The sequence below is a fragment of the Numenius arquata genome, chromosome 1 (genome assembly GCF_964106895.1).
Source record: "Numenius arquata chromosome 1, bNumArq3.hap1.1, whole genome shotgun sequence".
Classification (NCBI taxonomy): Eukaryota; Metazoa; Chordata; class Aves; order Charadriiformes; family Scolopacidae; genus Numenius; species Numenius arquata.
Window position 1 is genome coordinate 96,296,758 of NC_133576.1, and position 19,120 is coordinate 96,315,877.

Here is a 19,120-nt window from a genome sequence, read left to right on the forward strand (position 1 = left end):
CTTAAGGTAGCGTCTTGTTTTTCTGGGTTGATGGAGAGACAGAAAATTCAGAGAGGAAACCCTGAATACTTGAAGTTATAGCTGCAGTTAATTCATAGAAATGTCATTTGTCATTTGGATGTGACCGTGGTGACCTTTAGTATGAACTCTTCCTTGCCCTGAGCTGGGTGCCACTGAGTGCTTGTATGAAAATGAGATTAAGGGCTTTGACCTACCCCTTGTTCTCTTTATCTATGTTATGTGATTGATACATGAAACTAATGTGATCATCTTATTTTTAAATTCTGCTGGCTTTTATTATTGCAATACAGTAGAAGATAGTTTTGGATACTGCAGTAGCAAAAAAGAAATTCCACAGCAGGCAGACAGACAGACAGCATAGCTGCAGTACCAATGTACTCTCTTAAAATGGTATGTATTTTTCAAGTCTGAATTTTTCTGCCTAGATCTCTTTTTTTTCTCCCTCCTCTTCTTCAGTGTAAATCAACTTCTGTGGTTGATTTTTATCTCTTTTGAGGTTTATAACTGTGTTCCCATCAGCCATTCATTTTCTCCACTGATACTGTCTGTTTTCCTGCTTCAGCTGCAATCATTGCTACTATTGTGCTATTCATTATAGGGAACTTTCACCTCAGTTTTTTCTTCTAGTTACAGACAAAATACTTTGTCCTGAGTCTCCAAGAAACATAAGCGAGGGTGTTTTGGCAGTACTTGTGTGAACTTTACTTCTCTCTCTTCTGGTACATCCGCCCTCCGTGAACAAATGCTCATTTTAAAACTGGCACACAATTGGATGGTGATTTTACAGATGGAGAACTGACTAGAGCTGATCCAGAATTTCTCAATAAAGCTTTTTTTTTTTTTTTCACTGAAGAATGTTAATTTGTCTTAAGCAAAATCGTGGGAATACATCAGTTTCAATTTTACTTTTCTCATGAAGATTGCCCAAGTCTGGGATGCGTTTTTCCATTGCGGTAAGGCTTTAGAGCGGAAGATCTCACTGTTGCTGCAACACTCCTGGGGAGAAATTGTACCCCACACTCAGGAAGCAGAACTGCCCATGGGCCTCCCGCCTCCCCACAGGCTGTTATGAGGTGGGGTTTCTCCTCAGCCTCCTCAAGAGTCTCTCTACAAACTGAACTGACTTATTAAACATGAATAGAGAGAGGTGTGTGTGCAGATACATAAATATCTGGCTGGGGGACTTGGTTCTTTTTAGTCTGGAGAAGACTGAGGGGGGATCTGATCAACACCTATAAATACTTAAAGGGTGGGTGTCAAGGGGAAGGGGCCAGTCTTTTTTCAGTGGTGCCCAGTGACAGGACAAGAGGAAACGGGCACAAACTTGAACATAGGAAGTTGCATCTAAACATGAGGAGGAACTTCTTCACTTTGAGGGTGGCACAGAGCACTGGAACAGGCTGCCCAGAGAGGTGGTAGAGTCTCTGTCTCTAGAAACATTCAAAACCCACCTGGACACATTCCTGTGGAACCTGCTGTAGGTGGCCCTGCTTTGGCAGGGGGGTTGGACTAGATGATGTCCAGAGGTCCCTTCCAACCCCATATCATTCTGTGATGCTATGAAGTGAAAGACATTGGTGACGTAGAGCCGTGTAAGGGAGGCAGTCATCTGTATTATGGTTGATGCCCCCATTGTGTCGTTATTTCAGGGATGTTTCTCTTCTAGTTTTGTTTTATTTCTTGTCAGCAGTCTCAGATATATATCCTGTGGCAGAAAAGGCTTCTGTAGTGAAAAGTGTTGCTGGGGTGGAAGTTGGCTAATGACCCATGGGAACCATTTTTGAGCTGGCAGAGGTGTGCTGTGTCTCAGCTAGCTTAGGGAACCTCTGGGCAGTTCTGGACTGTCCAGTTTGGAAATATCCATGCAGCAGGGTTCATCCCTCACAATGTATCTATCTAAAAGTTAGGCTCAAGCATTTGGGGTTTCCTCAGCGGAGAGGTGTGCCTACTTCTAGGTGAAATCATCTCATCAGTTGTGATCATCTGCCTTTTGGTGGTGCCTGCCTCCCCCAATGTTTATAAAGCAGCCTGGACAAGTGGCTTAAGGAGAGTGATAAACCTTAACATTGCTGAAGTTCTATATGAGGAATCCCCCTCTACGTGATTTTCTAAGGCCATGCTGGAAGTCTGTGACTCAAGAAGAAACTAAACCAGTACATCAAAACTTTGGGCCTATGCAACTACTATAGGTGTGATTTCTCCCACCTACATACGGTTCAGATAACTCTCTAAAGAAGTGCTGACTTGTTCTACAGGGTAAATACACTGGCACTTTACAAACTTTCTTCTAGTAGAATTTCAATTCTCAGAATCCTGTGTTTGTATATAAAAAGGAGCATGCCTAAAGCTGTGCTAAGGACTTCTACTGCAAGAGCTTGAAAACCTTATATACCTTTGGGGATTCTGTTTAGGCACTGACTATGAGCCTTTGATTTCAGTAATCTAAATGGACCTATACTGTTCTGAAAAGCTTCTTTTTCTTTTTTTTTTCCTTCTTTTTTTTTTTTTTCATATGCGATATTTGAAAAAAAAAGTTTAATAGCTTGACAGTTGGGCAGTAAAATCAAAGGATGCCATTCTGTGCCTGCCCAGAGATTCTAGGATTTTTGGTGTGGAAATTTCCTGATATACGTCCCAGAGCATTTTGCCAGGATAACAGATTTCCCATCAGCCAGCAATCATTAGGAACAAGCGCCAGTTGGGCAGCAACTGTAAATCAAAAGCAGCTTCTACAAAGAAATTGACATCGCTGCTTGCTTTGAAAGGACGATATTGCTTAAATGGCAGTGTATTAGGAGATAGGGGTATTGTCAAATTGCTCCCTGAAGAAAGCTAATTTGAAAATAAAAGTGCTTTTAGCTTGGTTTACACAAAATTATGTTTTCCTATCTCCCTTGTAACAATAAGTTACCATGACTGTTGAGTAGATGAATCTAGAGCAAGGAAACATTTTCATTAGGGTGTCGATTCTCTTTTTTTGAACCACTTTGAAGTGTTAGACATCGCTCTTCACTACATATTTTACCATACCATTACTAGGAGTAATATTTTCCTTTTAAGAGAAATATTTAAATTAAGTGCATAATAAGCTGGAAGAACCAAGGAAGCCTGGTTCTGTTAAAGTCCAGACGAGTTTTACCATTAACTTCATTGGGTCTAATGATTATCTTTGAAACTGTACTGAAGTCTGGATGCTAAAAAGAAAAAAAATAGTAACTCAGCACTTAGGCTATTTTGGGAATGAGCATGGTGCAGCAAGAGAGGGATTTGTAACACATGGATTCATGGATACCTTTCTGTATGTCTCATTCATTACCCTTATCCATCACAAGCAAACTTTCAAAGATCTTGTTTCCCAGTTTCAGTGTCTATACTGAATTGTCTCATATAACTGTCTTCTCAAAAATAGATTAAATTTGTTAATTAATTTAAAATTTAGTCTAAGAAGTGCCAATCATTTCAAGGCAGTTATTGAATTTTGCCGTTATTGGGATTTTACATTGCTAAACACATTTGTCCAAATGTGCTTTGGAATAAAATGCCCCAAAACAATCGAGTATGTTTATAATTCATATAGCACGTTTTATCTTTTGGAGTGCTTTGCGAACATTAACTAATTAAATTGTACAGGTCCCCCGTGTGTTCAAATATTATAATTATCTGCAGGTTAGTGACTTGCTCAAGGCCATGCAGCAAAGCAGAGGATGAGCTGGGATCAGGAACGTCTGCCTTCTAGTCCCATACTTAATCCACTACAATGTGTTGCTCCGGAGTGAAGCTTGAGTCATTAGTGGTTAGGTATGTGAAATGCATTTTATTGATAGGGAGGCAGGCATTGTGTAATTGCTTGAAGAGCATGACACCGTAGAATCACAGAATCACAGAATATTTTTGGTTGGATGGGACCTTTGAGATCATCGAGTCCAACCAACAAAAAAAAAAAAAATCCACACCCAAAAAATCCCAGAACACCAACACCAAAACCAAACCAAAACAAACGCCCACAACCACACCCACCCACAAACAGACAAACCAACGATCTCGGGCACTAGAGCACGCCCTGAAGTGCCATGTCTACACGTTTCTTAAATACCTCCAGGGATGGCGACTCCACCACCTCCCTGGGCAGGCTGTTCCAGTGCCTGACCACTCTGTCAGTAAAGTAATTCTTCCTGATATCTAATCTAATCCTCCCCTGCCGCAACTTTAGACCATTTCCTCTGGTCCTGCCATTATTCCCTTGGGAGAAGAGGCCAACACCCACCTCAATTATAAATAACATTATGCACTGCTGCTACTCAGTTAGCAGTTTGTACACCTATTTGGCATCTGTTTCCCCTGTGATTCGTTATTCAGCTTTTTCTGGTTTTGTTTTTGTTTATTTTTTCTTTCTAAATCAGCACAGAAAGCAGAGGCAGAGCTGTGTGCATTAAGAAATCCAAAGCTGTGGCGAATACTCACCAGAGCAGATTAGATAGCAGAACACTGCCAGCAAAAGCCACAATAAAACTACCTCAGTGAACTGCTACCTTGAGTTACTGATAAGAAAAAGAAAGACCATTGTCCTCCGCTGTCACTTGAGCCAAATTTACTTCTTTTTTCATTATCTAGATCAGATAAGTTTTTATCTTTCCTTTTCCATAAGGCAGTTCCTGTGATTTTGTGGCAGACAAACGTGCAGCACAATTAAATCTTAATAGCAGTGCTTATACTGAGTTATGGAAAAATGTTTCCTGAGTGTTCAGATCAATGCATGCAAAGCCACAAAAAAAGGTGTAGGTCACCAGCATGTAAGCTGCACGCAAAGGAGGGCGCTATTCAGAGGGAAACACTGTTTAGCGAGGTATAATTGAGCGAGCATGTGAATACGGGGATCTTAAAAAAAAAAAACGCATTTTTTCTGCCATTTTCCTTTTTCCTCCACAACGGGAAAAGATTGTGCTAGGTTTTCCCCTTTATTGTATTGGTTCAATCCCTGTTTCACTGGTAGTGACTCCACTGCAACCTCATTTCTCACAGCAAGTTCTTTTTAGGCTGGAGATAAAGAGGAGTGAAAGGAAGTTCCTGGATGATGGATATGGAAGTTTTTTGTGCTGAGCCCATGTGCCAAGGGGGTGTCGTTCTCCATGTGTATGTGACTGAGGGCATGAGTGTCACTGTTTTGGACACATTCAGGAAAAGAACAATTGGAGCTTAAAGCCACCAGATGTATGAAGTTACTCTAGCCAAAATGAAAGGAATTGAAGGCTGAAATAAGGAGTAGAGCAGCGCAATGGCTGAGATAATAGCATCTAATCCTGAGGTATGTCAGAAGCAACGATAGTCACAGGTTTCAGAGTCGAAGCCGAGCACCTTCATCATTACAGCCATGACAAACAAACGATGTGTCAAGAAGTAAGTTTTGGATCATGTTTTTATTTATTTACCCTTCTGGGATATACTGAGTTGCCACAGGATACAGCGGTGCAAGGAAATACGAAAACTGAGGCAGGCAGAAAAGAGGGAAGAGGCCAGGGTGCATCAGAGGAGGCAGCAATGGCCAAACCACTCTTGCCTAGCGTGTATAACTAAGCTCAGGCAGCATGGAGCAGGCTGGCAGGTACTGAGGTCAGAGGCTGCCCTAAAAAATACTTATCTTAAGGCCTGTCTACGGTATCTGCTGCTGGCGGAAATCTCCAGTGTTGCAAACAGAGCCTGAAAAATGAAGTAACTTGGAAATGACTAGAAGCTGCCAGCAGGCACGGAAAGAAATGCTTGCATTTATGTACTCGTTAAAAGTCAGCAGGAGTCTGAGTCTTGTCAAAATATCTTCCTCAATTATTTGCATTAAAAATACAATATTTAGCATAGGGCTGGGATATTGCGTAATAAATCAGGGACACACAATGCTGTCAGAGAAACAGCTTCCCATAGAGGTCACCATGATGTTTCTCTTAAGAACTGATGGCCATTGCTATTTGTGTGATCAGTTGCTTATCAGGGCCAAAGAGTCAAACCATTTATAAATAAGTTCACAGGAAGAACTGGAATAATGACCAAAATCTCAGTCATAAAAGTCTCGAAAGCAGAGTAACAGGCTAATGTTGTATAATAAATAATTTGCTGAAAATTATTTACTCAGCTGAACAGGTTGCTTCCTTTACACTCAATATTTCCGAACTACTTGTATCACCGCATCATTTCTGAGATTCTTAGCCACTACTAAGGCATAGTCAAAATAAAATGTGTTTTTCCTCTTGCTTGAGAGGAGCTACCAAGTACATGGAGTTCTGTAACAGGTACATCCTTGTCAATATATTGCATGGCGTAGGGGAACCGCTATCCCCATATGCTCCCAACATGCGTGAAATACTGCAGGTACCCAGAACCGAAATGAACCATAACAGCACTGGCACTTGAGACACAGGGTGCCGATTGCCTGCTTTGGGGGTGTCTGGTGGAGGCGTGAGGTTATAAAACAGGTGATTGGCTTTCAGAGCACCTACACAAGGCATCAACACCCCCACAGTATTGTCAACACGGAGTCAAATGCTCTGAAGTTCAACGGGCAGAGCAACCAGCTTCTTAGAGCCGGCTGCTTACCTGCTAGGTACATGGCTATGAGTCATCTCTGCTCTCCTTCGAGCCTGACGTGGGCTTCTGACATGTAGTTGTTCATTAAAATATAGTTTTGGAAAAAAAAAAAAAAAAAGTTACATTCCCAACTTCCCATGGTGGAAAATAAGAGATCAAGTACTTTGTTCTGAGCTTGCCTGTTTCTACCTATTTTAAAACCCAGGGCATGTTGTCCTCTTCCTCTTCAGCCTTCACTCTGTTTAAAAATGTGACAGGCCACGGCAGCAGTGGCACAGGCACCCATATCTGGTATAACAACCTAGTGGTTAGAGCCCTGACTCAGGAAACCAGATACTTATGTTTGCTAATTCTGGAACACAAGGCTAGGATGCAAAAGATACCCAGGGGTGGTCCTACAACGTCCTTTTCTTCTTCTTTTTCCTCCTACTCTTGGAATTTGGATTGGGAAGTGACAATTACAGCTCCCTTTTTATGCTGAATCTGTGTTGTCAGGTGTCTTTTAGCCATTTTCATAGCACAGAAAAGGTTCAAGTTCTGGAGGCAAGGGTTGGGCATTTCTCCTCACGGTTTCTACATGAGAGCAGAGGCTGATGGGAGGCCGCAGCCATGTGGCTTTCAGGTGAAAGAGTGGAACATACTAAGTTTTAGGTGTCTGTGAGATTGGTTGGAGGATGCCTGGCTGTCTTTCGCTTCAGTGCCTGGATACTGTAGGTTCTAACCAGAGTTTTAGTTGTCTGCTAAATTTCCCACTGACAAAAATTCAGTATGCAAATACTTACCATCCTCACCAATTGTATTTTCTCCTGCCCTATTGCTTAGTTGCTGAAAAGAGACCTTTATGGAAAGAAGTGTACAAAATGTGTAGTCATGACTTCTCGGTAATGTCTTGCTGTTTCTATCAGCTTTAGGAATAAATATTTTTCCAATAAGTCACAGATGATAATAATTTAATTGACATGGGAGAGAACGGTCAATGTTATGGTTTCTGGTTGCCATTTTTTCAGTGCATATTGATTTCACTTAAGGGCTGATGGGGTAGGGGAGATTTTGTCCCAGTGCCCTTTGATGAGGTACTGACACAACTGTGATATAAAATCTGTACCTAGTGATACCATGGGTCAGGTCCCTGAGATATGTTTCTGAAGAAGGAAGAGACTCTACACGGACAGTGGAAAAAGATTGTGGAAAAAAAACAGTATCAGGTTGTGATAGAGCTAATAACTTAGATTTTGGAATTTCTTTACATCATTTTGTCATCTTGGTAGCAGATTCTTGTCTGTCAGAAATTTGAGATTTAACAAATGGCAAAATCAAACCATAAAGAAGACCAATATTTACTATACACTCAAAGCAAGGAAATGTGAGAGGTTCAAAAGATGCAATGCAAAATCGGGGGAGAAAGTAGATTATTTGTAGGTTTCCAAAGGCCAATAGAAAGTGCTATTACATAAATCAAGAGAAGTTGCTTTGAAAATTTCCTTTTCACTTTCAACAGTTACTGTGCCAACCTGGCCATTTTAATTGAGCATTATAAAGGATTCAAAATGTTTCCAGTGTAAATGCAAACGCAACTGCTAGTGTGCTAGAACATTTTTATGATTCATGTTATTATTCTAATATTTTTGCTAGTTTCTTGGGCGTTGGCCTCAGACTAATTTCATGGTACATTTGAGGTCCAAACCACAGAGAGAAGGACTGAAGGGGGTTATTCATGCACTTGGCTTTCTACAGGTTTCTCTTTTTTATTTTTTTTTCCTAACGCGGTGGGACTGTTTCCAAAAGCCAGCTGTGTGATGCTTCTTGTTTGAGCACATGCAGTAGATCAGAATCTGTCAGTGAAAAGGAGCATTCCATGTAATCTGAATCCCAGCATAGGAGTTTATACTGCTATAATGTTGTATATTTGTGTTGTTCAGTATTCCAAGTAATATTCTAGAAGATTATCTATTTTCCCCGGAGTCTCAGTTTTAAGTAAAAAGCATTAAAGGGTAGGTTTTTCAGTGATGTGTTGGGAATAATATTACTTAAGCAGCAGAATTCTGGGAGCAGACATTTGCTCCAGCCTCTATTTCCTCTTTGTGCAACGTCTGCCTGCTCTGGAGTCTCGTTAATGTTTTCCTTTTGGTGACTGATTATTTTTTAATAAGAAAATATGATCCACCGTGATCCAGAATTACCACTAAGTGACACCTGGGCCCTTAAGCTTTGACTCTGCTCCCATGCAAATTAATGGCAGAGCTCCTAATCACTTGCTTAGCATTAGTTGGGACCTCTACAGAGCAATTTCAGTTTAAGAAGGAGTTTTGAGTGAATGGGAAAATCCTAAAGTCCTTTCCACACCGAGGCTATGTGCTTACTTTGCAGTAAGTGTTCCTCAAGCTTGTCTAAGTCCCCTGCAATTGTTTGGGGTAACTTAAAATTCCTAATTGTCTGTGTTCAATTTCCAGAGAGAGCATGTGGGGCTGTGCCAGGTCAGCTGTTAACCCTTTTCGTTTTTTCAACTCCAGGTATGAAGCATTTTATTGTGTATTATATAATGTTCTGTTTTATTGACAAAGTCTGGTAGTAGTGCTTTTCAGCTTTCTTTCCCTCTTTATGTCATGGCTGGGGGATATGAAGGGCTGGGCAAGGTCCAAAGTTGATTTTTGCTGTTGTTTTTTATATTTTGGGGCTGGGAGGGTGGTGGTGTGCATCATGGAAAAGTTGCAATTTTTTTTTTCCTAATCCCAATGACTAAAATACAAGAACAGAAGAAAAATATCCTGTCTGATGTTTGATAATGCAGTTTAAAATGTTCAAAATAGTCCACTGAAATTGAGTAACAAAGTGAGTATGAATCAATATAGTTCATGTTATAATGGGTCATTGCCAGTTAACATGAAACGGTCAACAAGCAAAGCTGTAAAATTTAGGAAGAGGTCTTTGCAAACATCTCCTTGTTTTTTTTCCCAAGGAGAACAAAATTTTAAAACCTTACTGTGTAATGCACCTAGTAGATGCCCTGCTTCAGAGTGCAGAGTTTACATACAAATTCAGCGGGGGGGGTGGGGGTGGGGGTGTGTGACTGGGAGGCTTCAACGAGCTTTGTGATGCCATAAGGTGCCTCGGGTTCACCTCACCTGCCCAAGTAGAAATGATGTCATACAACAGAAGAGATGTACCAATGTTCATAGAGTTCCTGGTTTTGTTGCATTTGTTGCTGTTGTTTTACTGGGTTTTAAAATAGCGTGCAAGTGATTAGCGTGCTTGCTTGCTTGCTTGTTTGTCCTCCCCCTTCTTTTGTTTGTTTTGTGGGCCCCTAAAAAGGTTCCTCTGGAGTCATGTTCATTGTGTGACAAGTGTAAGACCATCAACTCACTGCTTTTACTGGCTCTTAGTAATCCGTGGTCCCTCCATCTGTGGAGTACAGAAGGAAAAACAATTTCACACATTCAGTGTAAACAAATAAGTTGCAGAATAAATCTAATTCTTCACATTTACAAGTAGAGCTAAGCTGCGTAATAAAATTAAGAAGACAGCATGTTTAAGAGCAATTAAACTTTCAAATTGCTAATGAGTAGTCAAATACAGAAATCGTTCCTCAAATCTACTCCTATCTCCAATTTGCAGTTAATTGCATTACAACTGGTATATTTATATTAAAAATTTGCAGGATCTTATTACTGAAACATTTTCAAAGTAGCAGTAGCAGCAGCAACTTCTCTGTTAAAGCCAATACAAATCTTTTAAGGTTTCCTTGGTTACAAAATTGAGATGATACGTTTATTTTTATAAAATCCTTAGAATTTTCTTTGATCTGATTGAAATCATCAGTGCAACTTCAGAAATTATTCTGAAGAGCCTACTATTTCCCAAAATGCTGTGTTTCTTAAGTAAGTATATATTTCAGATACACTTTTGAATGCAGGCTCCTTTTGCCAGAATTAGCAATAATATTATATATAATCACCAATTATATTAGCTTCTGTTCTACAGGAAACATTTTCAAGAAGGAGGCTTATGTTGTCAATTTTTTGCTCTTCTTTTAATGTCAATATTTTGCTCAAAAAATTGCTCATGGATTTACACGTGGAGTTTATGCATACTGTAACAATGAATGTGAGATCCTCCTGATGAGGCCCCCTGAACAACACGCATGGTTAGATGTAGATGAAGATGGCATAAATCATCTCATGTACCAATTCTAAACCACTGCAAGTTTGTTGGCTCTGACTGGAATGAGATGAGGCTGACATGTAATATTTCGGTGAGGCAAATAGCTGCTAATGAAAACAGAAACTTGGAAGAGAGATATAGGGTCTTCTATGTCTTTTTAAAATAAAGGACCAAATTGTTCAAGAAAGTCACATCTGTCAGACGTTGTTTAGGCCATGTGGACCTGTCTGTAGAGTGAAAGGTGGAAATGAGGCCAATGAGATGAATATTTAAGTCAGTGTATCATTTGAAATGCATGAATTCTTATGGTGCTCTTAAAACTGCTTACACTGCTAGGAGTATTCATCACAGCTGGTCTTGCTGCTTGGAGTACAGCGCTATTGCAGCTTAGGAACAGTAACTGCTTGTCAGAAGTGGCGTCTACTACTATTAAATACAGCTACGTGAGTGTATATATTTCATTTGAATGAAATTTCATGGATGCCCAGTTGTTTGTGTGGGTTTCTTAATTTTGTATCACTAAATAAACTTCAAGAAAGTTGTTCTTTCATAAAATTACACTCAAAGTTACAGTATTTTAGTTATGAAAGTATAGAAAGAAACATTCTTAGATAATTGATTTTCTTTGTGGTGGTAGAGGAATGGATCACAAAGTCTTGAAGAAACACTTTTTGTAGGATCCTTTCCTCTGTTTTTTATTGGGCTCATGAAATCTAGTAAAGGCTGTAAGTTTTACTCAAAACAGATCCCACACAAATGTTCTGCACCTGCTGACCTCCGTGGATGGCCACGGGCTGGGACTGTTGCACCAGTTCATACATGTCTAACTGTTGTTTTCCTGTAAAATGCTGAGCGTTTTGTCCATACGGTCTCCCCTGATCCAGAAAGGACCCGATCCACCATTTCACTGTGACAAAGTGATATGTGCGAGTTTCAGATGTTGGTGGGCACAATTTGCCTCTTCGTCCTTAGCGTCTCGCATACAGTACTGCTTTTGCTCTTGTATAATTTACCCCTGTTCTTCTTTTTAACACCTCATTCCACAGCCTCGGCCAGATGGGAGATGTTTGGCAGCTGGAGGACCCAGATGCCAAATAGTGGAATATAGCTTTCCTGCACTGGCATGTGGGTTCATGGCTGGCTTCTTGGCTTGCACCTCTGCTAGCTTCTTGGCTAGCTGTCTAGCTGGCAGCTGTAGCACTGCCTCTGGGGCGATGTTTGGGTCAAGCTGCTATGGAGTTGGATGACTCTGCTGATCTGAATTACCCTGCCGGACACCATTTTCACCTTAGTTTGCTTTGACTCTCCACTATTCAAAGACGAATGTTTGGACAGTTCTGTTTTATTCCTGCCATTTGTAAGACTAACTCGAAGCAGTAGTTCTCATTTGTCACCGATTCAAAAAGAAAATAAGCGTTGCAGAGCACGCTGTTTCACTTGTTAGGATTCCCATTCAGTCAGTAGGAATGTTAAGGCCCAAGTCTATACTTGCAATTCATCTCTGGAACCAAATTGTAACTACAGAGCACAGGCTTTAAAACAGACATATTTCTTATGTCTAAACTTTGATTGCTTTCAGCCGTGAGTGAATCTAGCTTCTGTCAAACAGGAAAAAAGTACACATTTGGGAGACAGTCTGGATCATTTTTAAAGAAAAAGGATAAACAATAATGAAGATGATAATAAAAAGGACATTACTGGTAATAATTAAGAGCGCTGCTAGAAGAAAATGCTTGATCTTCTCTTTGCTTGATTTGGAATGTCCTCATTACATACTTCAGTTTTACCTCAGTTTTTTGGTTTTGTTTTTTTCGTAAATGAGGTAATGAAAAATTAATGTATCTAGGATAGCCAAAGCATTTGAAGTTATTCCCTAATCTACTCCTTTTCCTCCGTGCAGCTCAGTGCATAAACATTACTTTCAGTGGGAAAAACTGCAAAATCAGGAGGTCACTAAGACTCCAGATACTTACAGTAAAGTAGAGATTAGTCATACCTGCTATGAAATTTTCATTCCCTCACTCAGCTGTAGTGAGAGTATGTTGTGGTACACTGGAGGCAGTGATACCTCTATAACATACTCACAAAACTTTTTTAACACTTGAGCAAATAGGGCTTGTACCTCACTTGCACACAAACCTGTATGTTGAACCTGTGTGTTAACCTGGATGTTAAGGTTAAGCTTTGCGGGGTGATCTGAAAAGCACCTGAACTCCCCATTATAACCAGTGGAGAGAGTCTCAGGAGCAAGCAAAAAGGAGACCCTACCCATGTAGTTTAAGTGTATACTCTGCTGACTGCCTAGAGAACATAAGTGCTTCCATAGCAATACAGCCCAGTTACATTAGATAAATCATTATGGACTGTATAGGGAACCAGTAGGAACTAAAAGCATCTGTTTCACTCAGAGGTAGTCCACATAGCTCTTTCTGAATGATAACGGAGCAGGAGTGACTCTTCTGTAACACAAGCTGGCAGCGGCAACAGCAGTATTTCCACCTTTTGCAGAGGAGCTTTGTTAACTAGCTTGTCAATGGAAGAGGAGACCTCAGTTTTAGGTTGTCAGCACAAGCATCACAGAGGTGTTTTAGTCATTAGGATCCTTGGCACAGGCCTAATCACATGAGATACTTGGGGAGCAGTGGAGTCTCTCATCTTCATTCTTGCTGAATATGGGCCATTTTATAGACAGGAGCACAGAAGTCTATACACAGGATGGGAAGGAGCGTGGGTAAGGAGAGCCTGAATCCTACCTGAGCATGGGTAAGACTGGGACTGTAAGCTCCGTTCCCTGGAGCAACGTTAGACCAGAAATAGCTATGGATATTGAAATGGAGCTTTCACCATTCCCCTCTTGGAGCCAAGTGTCCAGATTTCTAGTACAGAGCCAGGATCCCCTTTTCTACCCAATCTTTCAGCCTCATAGTTCTTGCATTCCTGGTGTCAGAGTAGCCTTGCTTCCATGGACACTCATGCAGGAGATCCCAAGTCCTCATAGATGGATTATTCCTGGGATGGAGGAGATGCTGAATCAACCCTTCTGTCTGAGAAGGACCTGCAACCAAAGTCCCTCCTTCCCAGGGCAAATTACTCGACCATAAGGCTACAATACAACAAGTTGCCAGTGCCAGCACCATGAAAACTCTGCCTGCCTTTTGTGAGCTTCTTCGCAAAACAGGCAAAGTTCAGGACGTTGCCTTGCCTGTAGGTGGAAAATGGGAGCCTGCCAGAGAGGTCATGTGTGAACATATTCTTAGTGGTAGGTGCCTGAAGAAGCTCTGGCATAACAGTGAAGGACCTCAAGAGTTCAGGGACATGATGGGTAAGCATGTTCATGGAACAGTGGGTGGGAATGCAGTCATGGACCTAGGAAGGTTTTTGGGTGCCTGCCTCCCAAATTAGGCTTTCAGAGTCCCGGTTTCCACACTTCTCCACATACTAACTTTCCAAACTGTGTTTTCTCCTTTCAAATGAGCAAGCTTTCAGTGCTTTTTAATGTAGTAGAATTAAAGATGTTATTCTATTATCTACAGTATTCCTTCACCCTGTTTACCTGTTTCTGCCCTTTCTGCCCTTTTGCCTATCAAAGGATGGATCTGGCTGCCCTTAGTTTTTACATCTCAGCCATAATTTCTGCCACATTAAAGAGATTCTTCTCACTTTCTGAATTGCAGTGGCTTTGGAAATCATATGGAAGGTAGAGCAAATTATCTTCTTTTTTTTTTTTTTTAAAAAAAAAGCATCTGTGGTTGTTGTCCTTTACGCATTCTTTTCAAGCAGAGAAACAATGTGTGCTGTTAAAAAAGGAAAATAAACAACTGCAAAGATGTTTTTCCCTTTCCTTGCACCTCTAGTACATTCTGTAACCCAGTTACTGTAATTGGTTTCCAAGTTTTTTAAACATGCACACTGTCAAGAGGTTGTGGTAAAACAAATGTAAGTATTTCTCATAAGTCCAGCGTGGCCGCCAGGGATGAAAAAAGATGACAGAGCAAACAGAAAATCCCATGTTTTGTTTATCAACATCTTTTTTTTGCCTAATGGCAGATAGTTGGAGAGAGAATCTGTTTATTTCAATGAAAGACTAGCTTAGGGTTTGCTGATTGCCACGGCAAAAAGAAGGAATAGTTTCCAACTTGCAAACTATTCAGTGTGTGTGATGAGCTAAAGTCATTTGTGGATTTATATGTTGCATTTTGACGTGATTAAATGCTTTAAGTCTGTTGATTTCATGCTGGGGATTAATGATGCTGAATGAAAGACATCAAAGAATAAGAGATGTTTACATGGCCGATTAAAATACCTTAAAAAAGATGCAGGGTACCTGTTATTGGATAGGAATGAGATAAAAGCAGTGTAGGACCAATCATGCATTCCGTATCGAAAGGAAAATGAATTAACTTCTTTAGGCATAGAAAGAAGAAGAGTGAAGATTTGATAAGGATTGACTGTACCTTTCCGAGTGCTTAACACTTGTGTTTGACTTGTTATTTTGGACGAGGGGATTAAAGACGTTTCATTATCAATTGCTGCAGATCTGTTTTACTGAATCAATCAAAGCATTATGCTTAGCTGCTTGGGGATTAATGAGACGATCTTTTAACTGGAGAACTTGTTGGTGACGGCCTGTTAATAAAGGACAAGACCCAGAGATATTCAGTACAACTGTGGACATGAGATACAGTAAAGATGGTGCTTGCTGCTTTGAATTTGCATAATACTTTTAATCTGTTCGCCATAGCATATTAACTCAAAAAAAAAAATCCTTATCTTAAAATGCTCATAGTACTAATTGGTCTGTATCTGCTCTCTGCAAATGTTCCTGATGGCTGTCTAGATTCATGGGTCATATCTGGATTTGCAGTTAGGTGTCGCATTCTGTTTACCAAGATAATAGTAGATGAAGATGGAAAAAAACTATTTTCTCGTTAAATCCATCCTGTTGAAAGCACGGTGTGGGCTCTTCCAGTAGTATTAAACTGTTAGTACCTCTGATGTTAGCCAGAATGCCAGGGAGAGAATTTATTTGTGCTGTATCTGCGGAGAAGGATGCCTTAATGATCAAGTTAGCATGTGAAATACTTGATGCAGATGAAATACTCCCTACTGCGCCAGGGAGAAGTTTTAAACGTGCAATCTAATACAGCTGAGTAAATATCTGACGAGACCAGCTCGTGCACACATTCGTTTTTTCTCTGCTGATGCTCTGATCCGGATTAGCATACGTGAGATGAATTCAGCAGTCTGATACAAACTACAGCTCGTTAGTCTTAGAAGGGGTTGAATGATTATCCTGGGTTTGGGGCAGCAGAAGTGGCGGGGGGGGGGGAGAAGCTGACAATGTGAGGTTATTCTCCCCCCCGCATTTCCACTGCTTAATACAAGACCTGAAGCCCTTAGTTACAGAACAAAGTGTCTGAGCAGTAACCAAGCTTGTGCAAACCCAAGAGAAGAGTAATGACTGTTCCTCGCAAGCTTCCTGCCTCGGTGCAGGTGCAGGAATCAGAAGTGCCTGAATAATTCATAAGGTGCAAATTAGACCCAGCTTGCTCCCACTGCTCGAATTTTGCTTCTGCTTACCTACCTAGTTGCTGGAAAGAAGAGAAATAAAGGAAGCTTGGGAAACTAGGGAGGGCAAGGCAAAAAGCGTTGCAGTTTAAAGGCCAAAGTCAGGGAGACTGCTGAATGCTGGGTGTGTTTGAAGGCTCGGTGCTTATTGAGGAATTGGACTGTACATTGATTATTCATGAAGTGTTTTCTCAGGAAGAAGTAAGCTCTGGGGACCCATTCCATTGCTCTTGGAAAGGGAAAAAAACTTCCTTTTAAGAATTAGGTTTTTCCCGCTTTTATTGTTATTGTTTCTAAAAATTACGGGTTAAAAAAAAACCCCTCTTAAAAGCTCATTTAAAGCCTATTAAGCTATTTGAGAGAGTATGCATTTGTGGTGTCGCTGAACTCAAGGGTCCAGAGAAATCTGATGAGAAATTTCAGATGTTAGGGTAGTTACTGCTTCAAGTAAGTGTGGATTCCAAGAGCTTGTATGAAACTAGTTATATCTGGAAATGCCGTGTGTAATTAGCTTGTATTTTTACCATTTAAGAGGCAGCGTTCCTCTGTTTTTAATACTGTTAGAGGGGGTTACCTTTTCTACTGGGTTACTTTAGCTGCTTTTCTGCCTGGAAGAACAAACTGAGAGGTGAGTGGTGCTTCATCCTTCTGCTGTACAACGTCGCAGCTCACCCAAATATCAAGGAAAAGGTTTTACGGAGCGCTGTTGTTCCAGGAGAGGGGAATTCCCGACACAGATCTTTGACTGGTTCGTGTGTCGCTGGGCAGTGTGGAGAGGAGCCGGTCTGGAAAAGGCAGCTTGTTTCTGCCGCCTACCTGAATATCGCTTTGACGTCTCGCATGCGGGAGATGGAAACATCCGACATCCCCAGCAGGAGCAGGAACAAGGTAGTTAGTTCTCCCTGTCGTCAGGTGTTCATTTGGAGAAAAGCTCTCCTAATGTTTTTGCTGTGCTGAATATGAAAAGAGAAGAACAGAAAAAACAAAAACAAAACCAAAACCTTTTTAGTGGTTTGGGATTATTCTTTTTTGGTTTGGGGTGGGGTTTTTTTTTGACGTATACCCCTTCTTTCTCCATTCCCTTCCACCCCACCCCCTCTTGGCCCCCGCGTGCAGCGGCGCGGTCACGTTGCCATCATCTGTTTTTGTATTTCCCTCATTTGGGTGGCTGGAATGGGAGCTGGCTCTCATTTCTAGCTGATTCTGTCATTTCCGCTAGGCCCCAGCTTGGGCGGGCGCCAAGACCAACAGGTGATCCTTGTAGCTGCAAAACAGCAGGAAGGAGGCTGTGCATGTAGGAGACAGTGCACCAGAGGGGCTGCCTGGCCCCGCTCCATCTTTCTGTATAATTAACAGCCCCCCCTCCAATCCCCCTCATACCGAGCAGAAAATCTGTGCAGAACAGCTCAGCTGCGGCAGCCGTCGGTAGGGAAAATGTGAATAAAGAGTCCTGGAAGAATATTGGCTGTGAGAGCGCAGGGGCGCGCTCCGCCTTAGAGAGAAAGCATAAAATCATAGAATCATAGGATGGTTTGGGTTGGAAGGGACCTTCAAGATCATCGAGTTCCAGCCCCCCTGCCATGGGCAGGGACACCTCCCACTAGAGCAGGTTGCTCAAAGCCCCATCCAGCCTGGTCTTGAACGTGGTTGGCCCTTCATAGGAACAGGGGCAAAATTGTATTAGCTGCTGAAAAGTAATATGCGCTGTCAACCGTTGCAGGAAAATAAGCATTTCAGTGCTATGCTACGGGCTTTCTTATTTGTAAAGGAACTAGTTTGGAATGAGGTGATAAGGTTTCTCCACAAGAAGTAGCTTGCAACGTCACGTGGAAATTATTTGGGCAGCGAGTTGGCTCTGGTCAGGAAGGGCCACCTTGAGCTGTAGAGCTGGGGGCAGCGGGTGCAGGAGCCGTGCAGGTTCTGCAACCTCTGGGCATCTCTGCCACAGAGGCATGGCCATGCAAGGCTTCGCAGGGGTAATTTTTAGAACACATGAAAAATTTCCAGGAATTCTCAAGACAGCCTCAAAGAATTGTTTTTTTTTCAGAGGAAGCTCCTAAAGATTTTTTTTTTTTTTTAATGAAAACAAAGTTATATTTAGGAGATGATGGTGGCTTAACAAAACCAATTTCAAAACATATCTCCAAGGCTTTTGTTAACCCCTTGGCATGTGCCATAATGTGAGAGAATGTGTCCCTGGAAACCCTAACTACATGTTTGTATTTGTGAGGCAGGCTGATGTTTTAAGATAGACATTTGGTAGCCTTAATCCTCTGCAAAATAGATGGTATCTCAAATCCTTTCTGCTTGGTGCACATGGAAGCCAAATCACTTCTCCTAGCTGTGGAGTCAGCACTAGTAGTTTGAAAGCTGAAGGTTGTATATAGACAAGGTGTAAATTTTCTATATGCACTTCTGTAGGGAGCTGGGGTTTCTCTCGATGCACCACAGCACATCTCCACAGCAAGGCTGGGCTGCCGGGAGAAATGAACTGGGAAGCCTCCATCAGCTCCACCGGCGAAAATGAGATACTGCAGCAGATCTGCACAACAGCGAGCATTCGTCCTGCCTGGCCGTTCCTGCTGTACCCAAACCAGAAACACAAACAGTAACGAGAGTAAGCTCGGTTATGAAACATCAACATATTTAGTAACGCTTCTAGCAGCTAGCCCTCTGCAATCCTTTGAACTAAGCCGGCAGGCTAGGTTTTCATTTCTCTGTGCGGTGTTCTGCAGTTTGTCAGCCCTCTGAAGGGGGAGGACGCCACCCCAGCAGGAACACATTGCATCTCAGGGGTACA

The 19,120-nt window shown here is 41.5% G+C and overlaps 1 protein-coding gene across 4 annotated transcripts in view; it reads left to right on the plus strand.

Annotated features, from left to right (window-relative positions):
- Positions 1 to 19,120, plus strand: part of KLF12 (KLF transcription factor 12) — a 256,454-nt gene that overhangs the window by 182,871 nt on the left and 54,463 nt on the right. The window contains exons 4-6 of one of the 4 annotated variants that reach the window (XM_074146555.1): positions 1,893 to 1,909; positions 5,621 to 5,638; positions 10,309 to 10,336. The exons of 1 other annotated variant lie outside the window; for it this stretch is intronic. In XM_074146555.1, the coding sequence (XP_074002656.1) occupies positions 1,893 to 1,909; positions 5,621 to 5,638; positions 10,309 to 10,336 (63 nt within the window). Of the gene's footprint in view, positions 1 to 1,892; positions 1,912 to 5,620; positions 5,639 to 9,044; positions 9,105 to 10,308; positions 10,337 to 16,708; positions 16,746 to 19,120 lie in introns of all 4 variants that reach the window. 2 more of the 4 variants (XM_074146717.1, XM_074146471.1) reach the window with 2 other exon arrangements.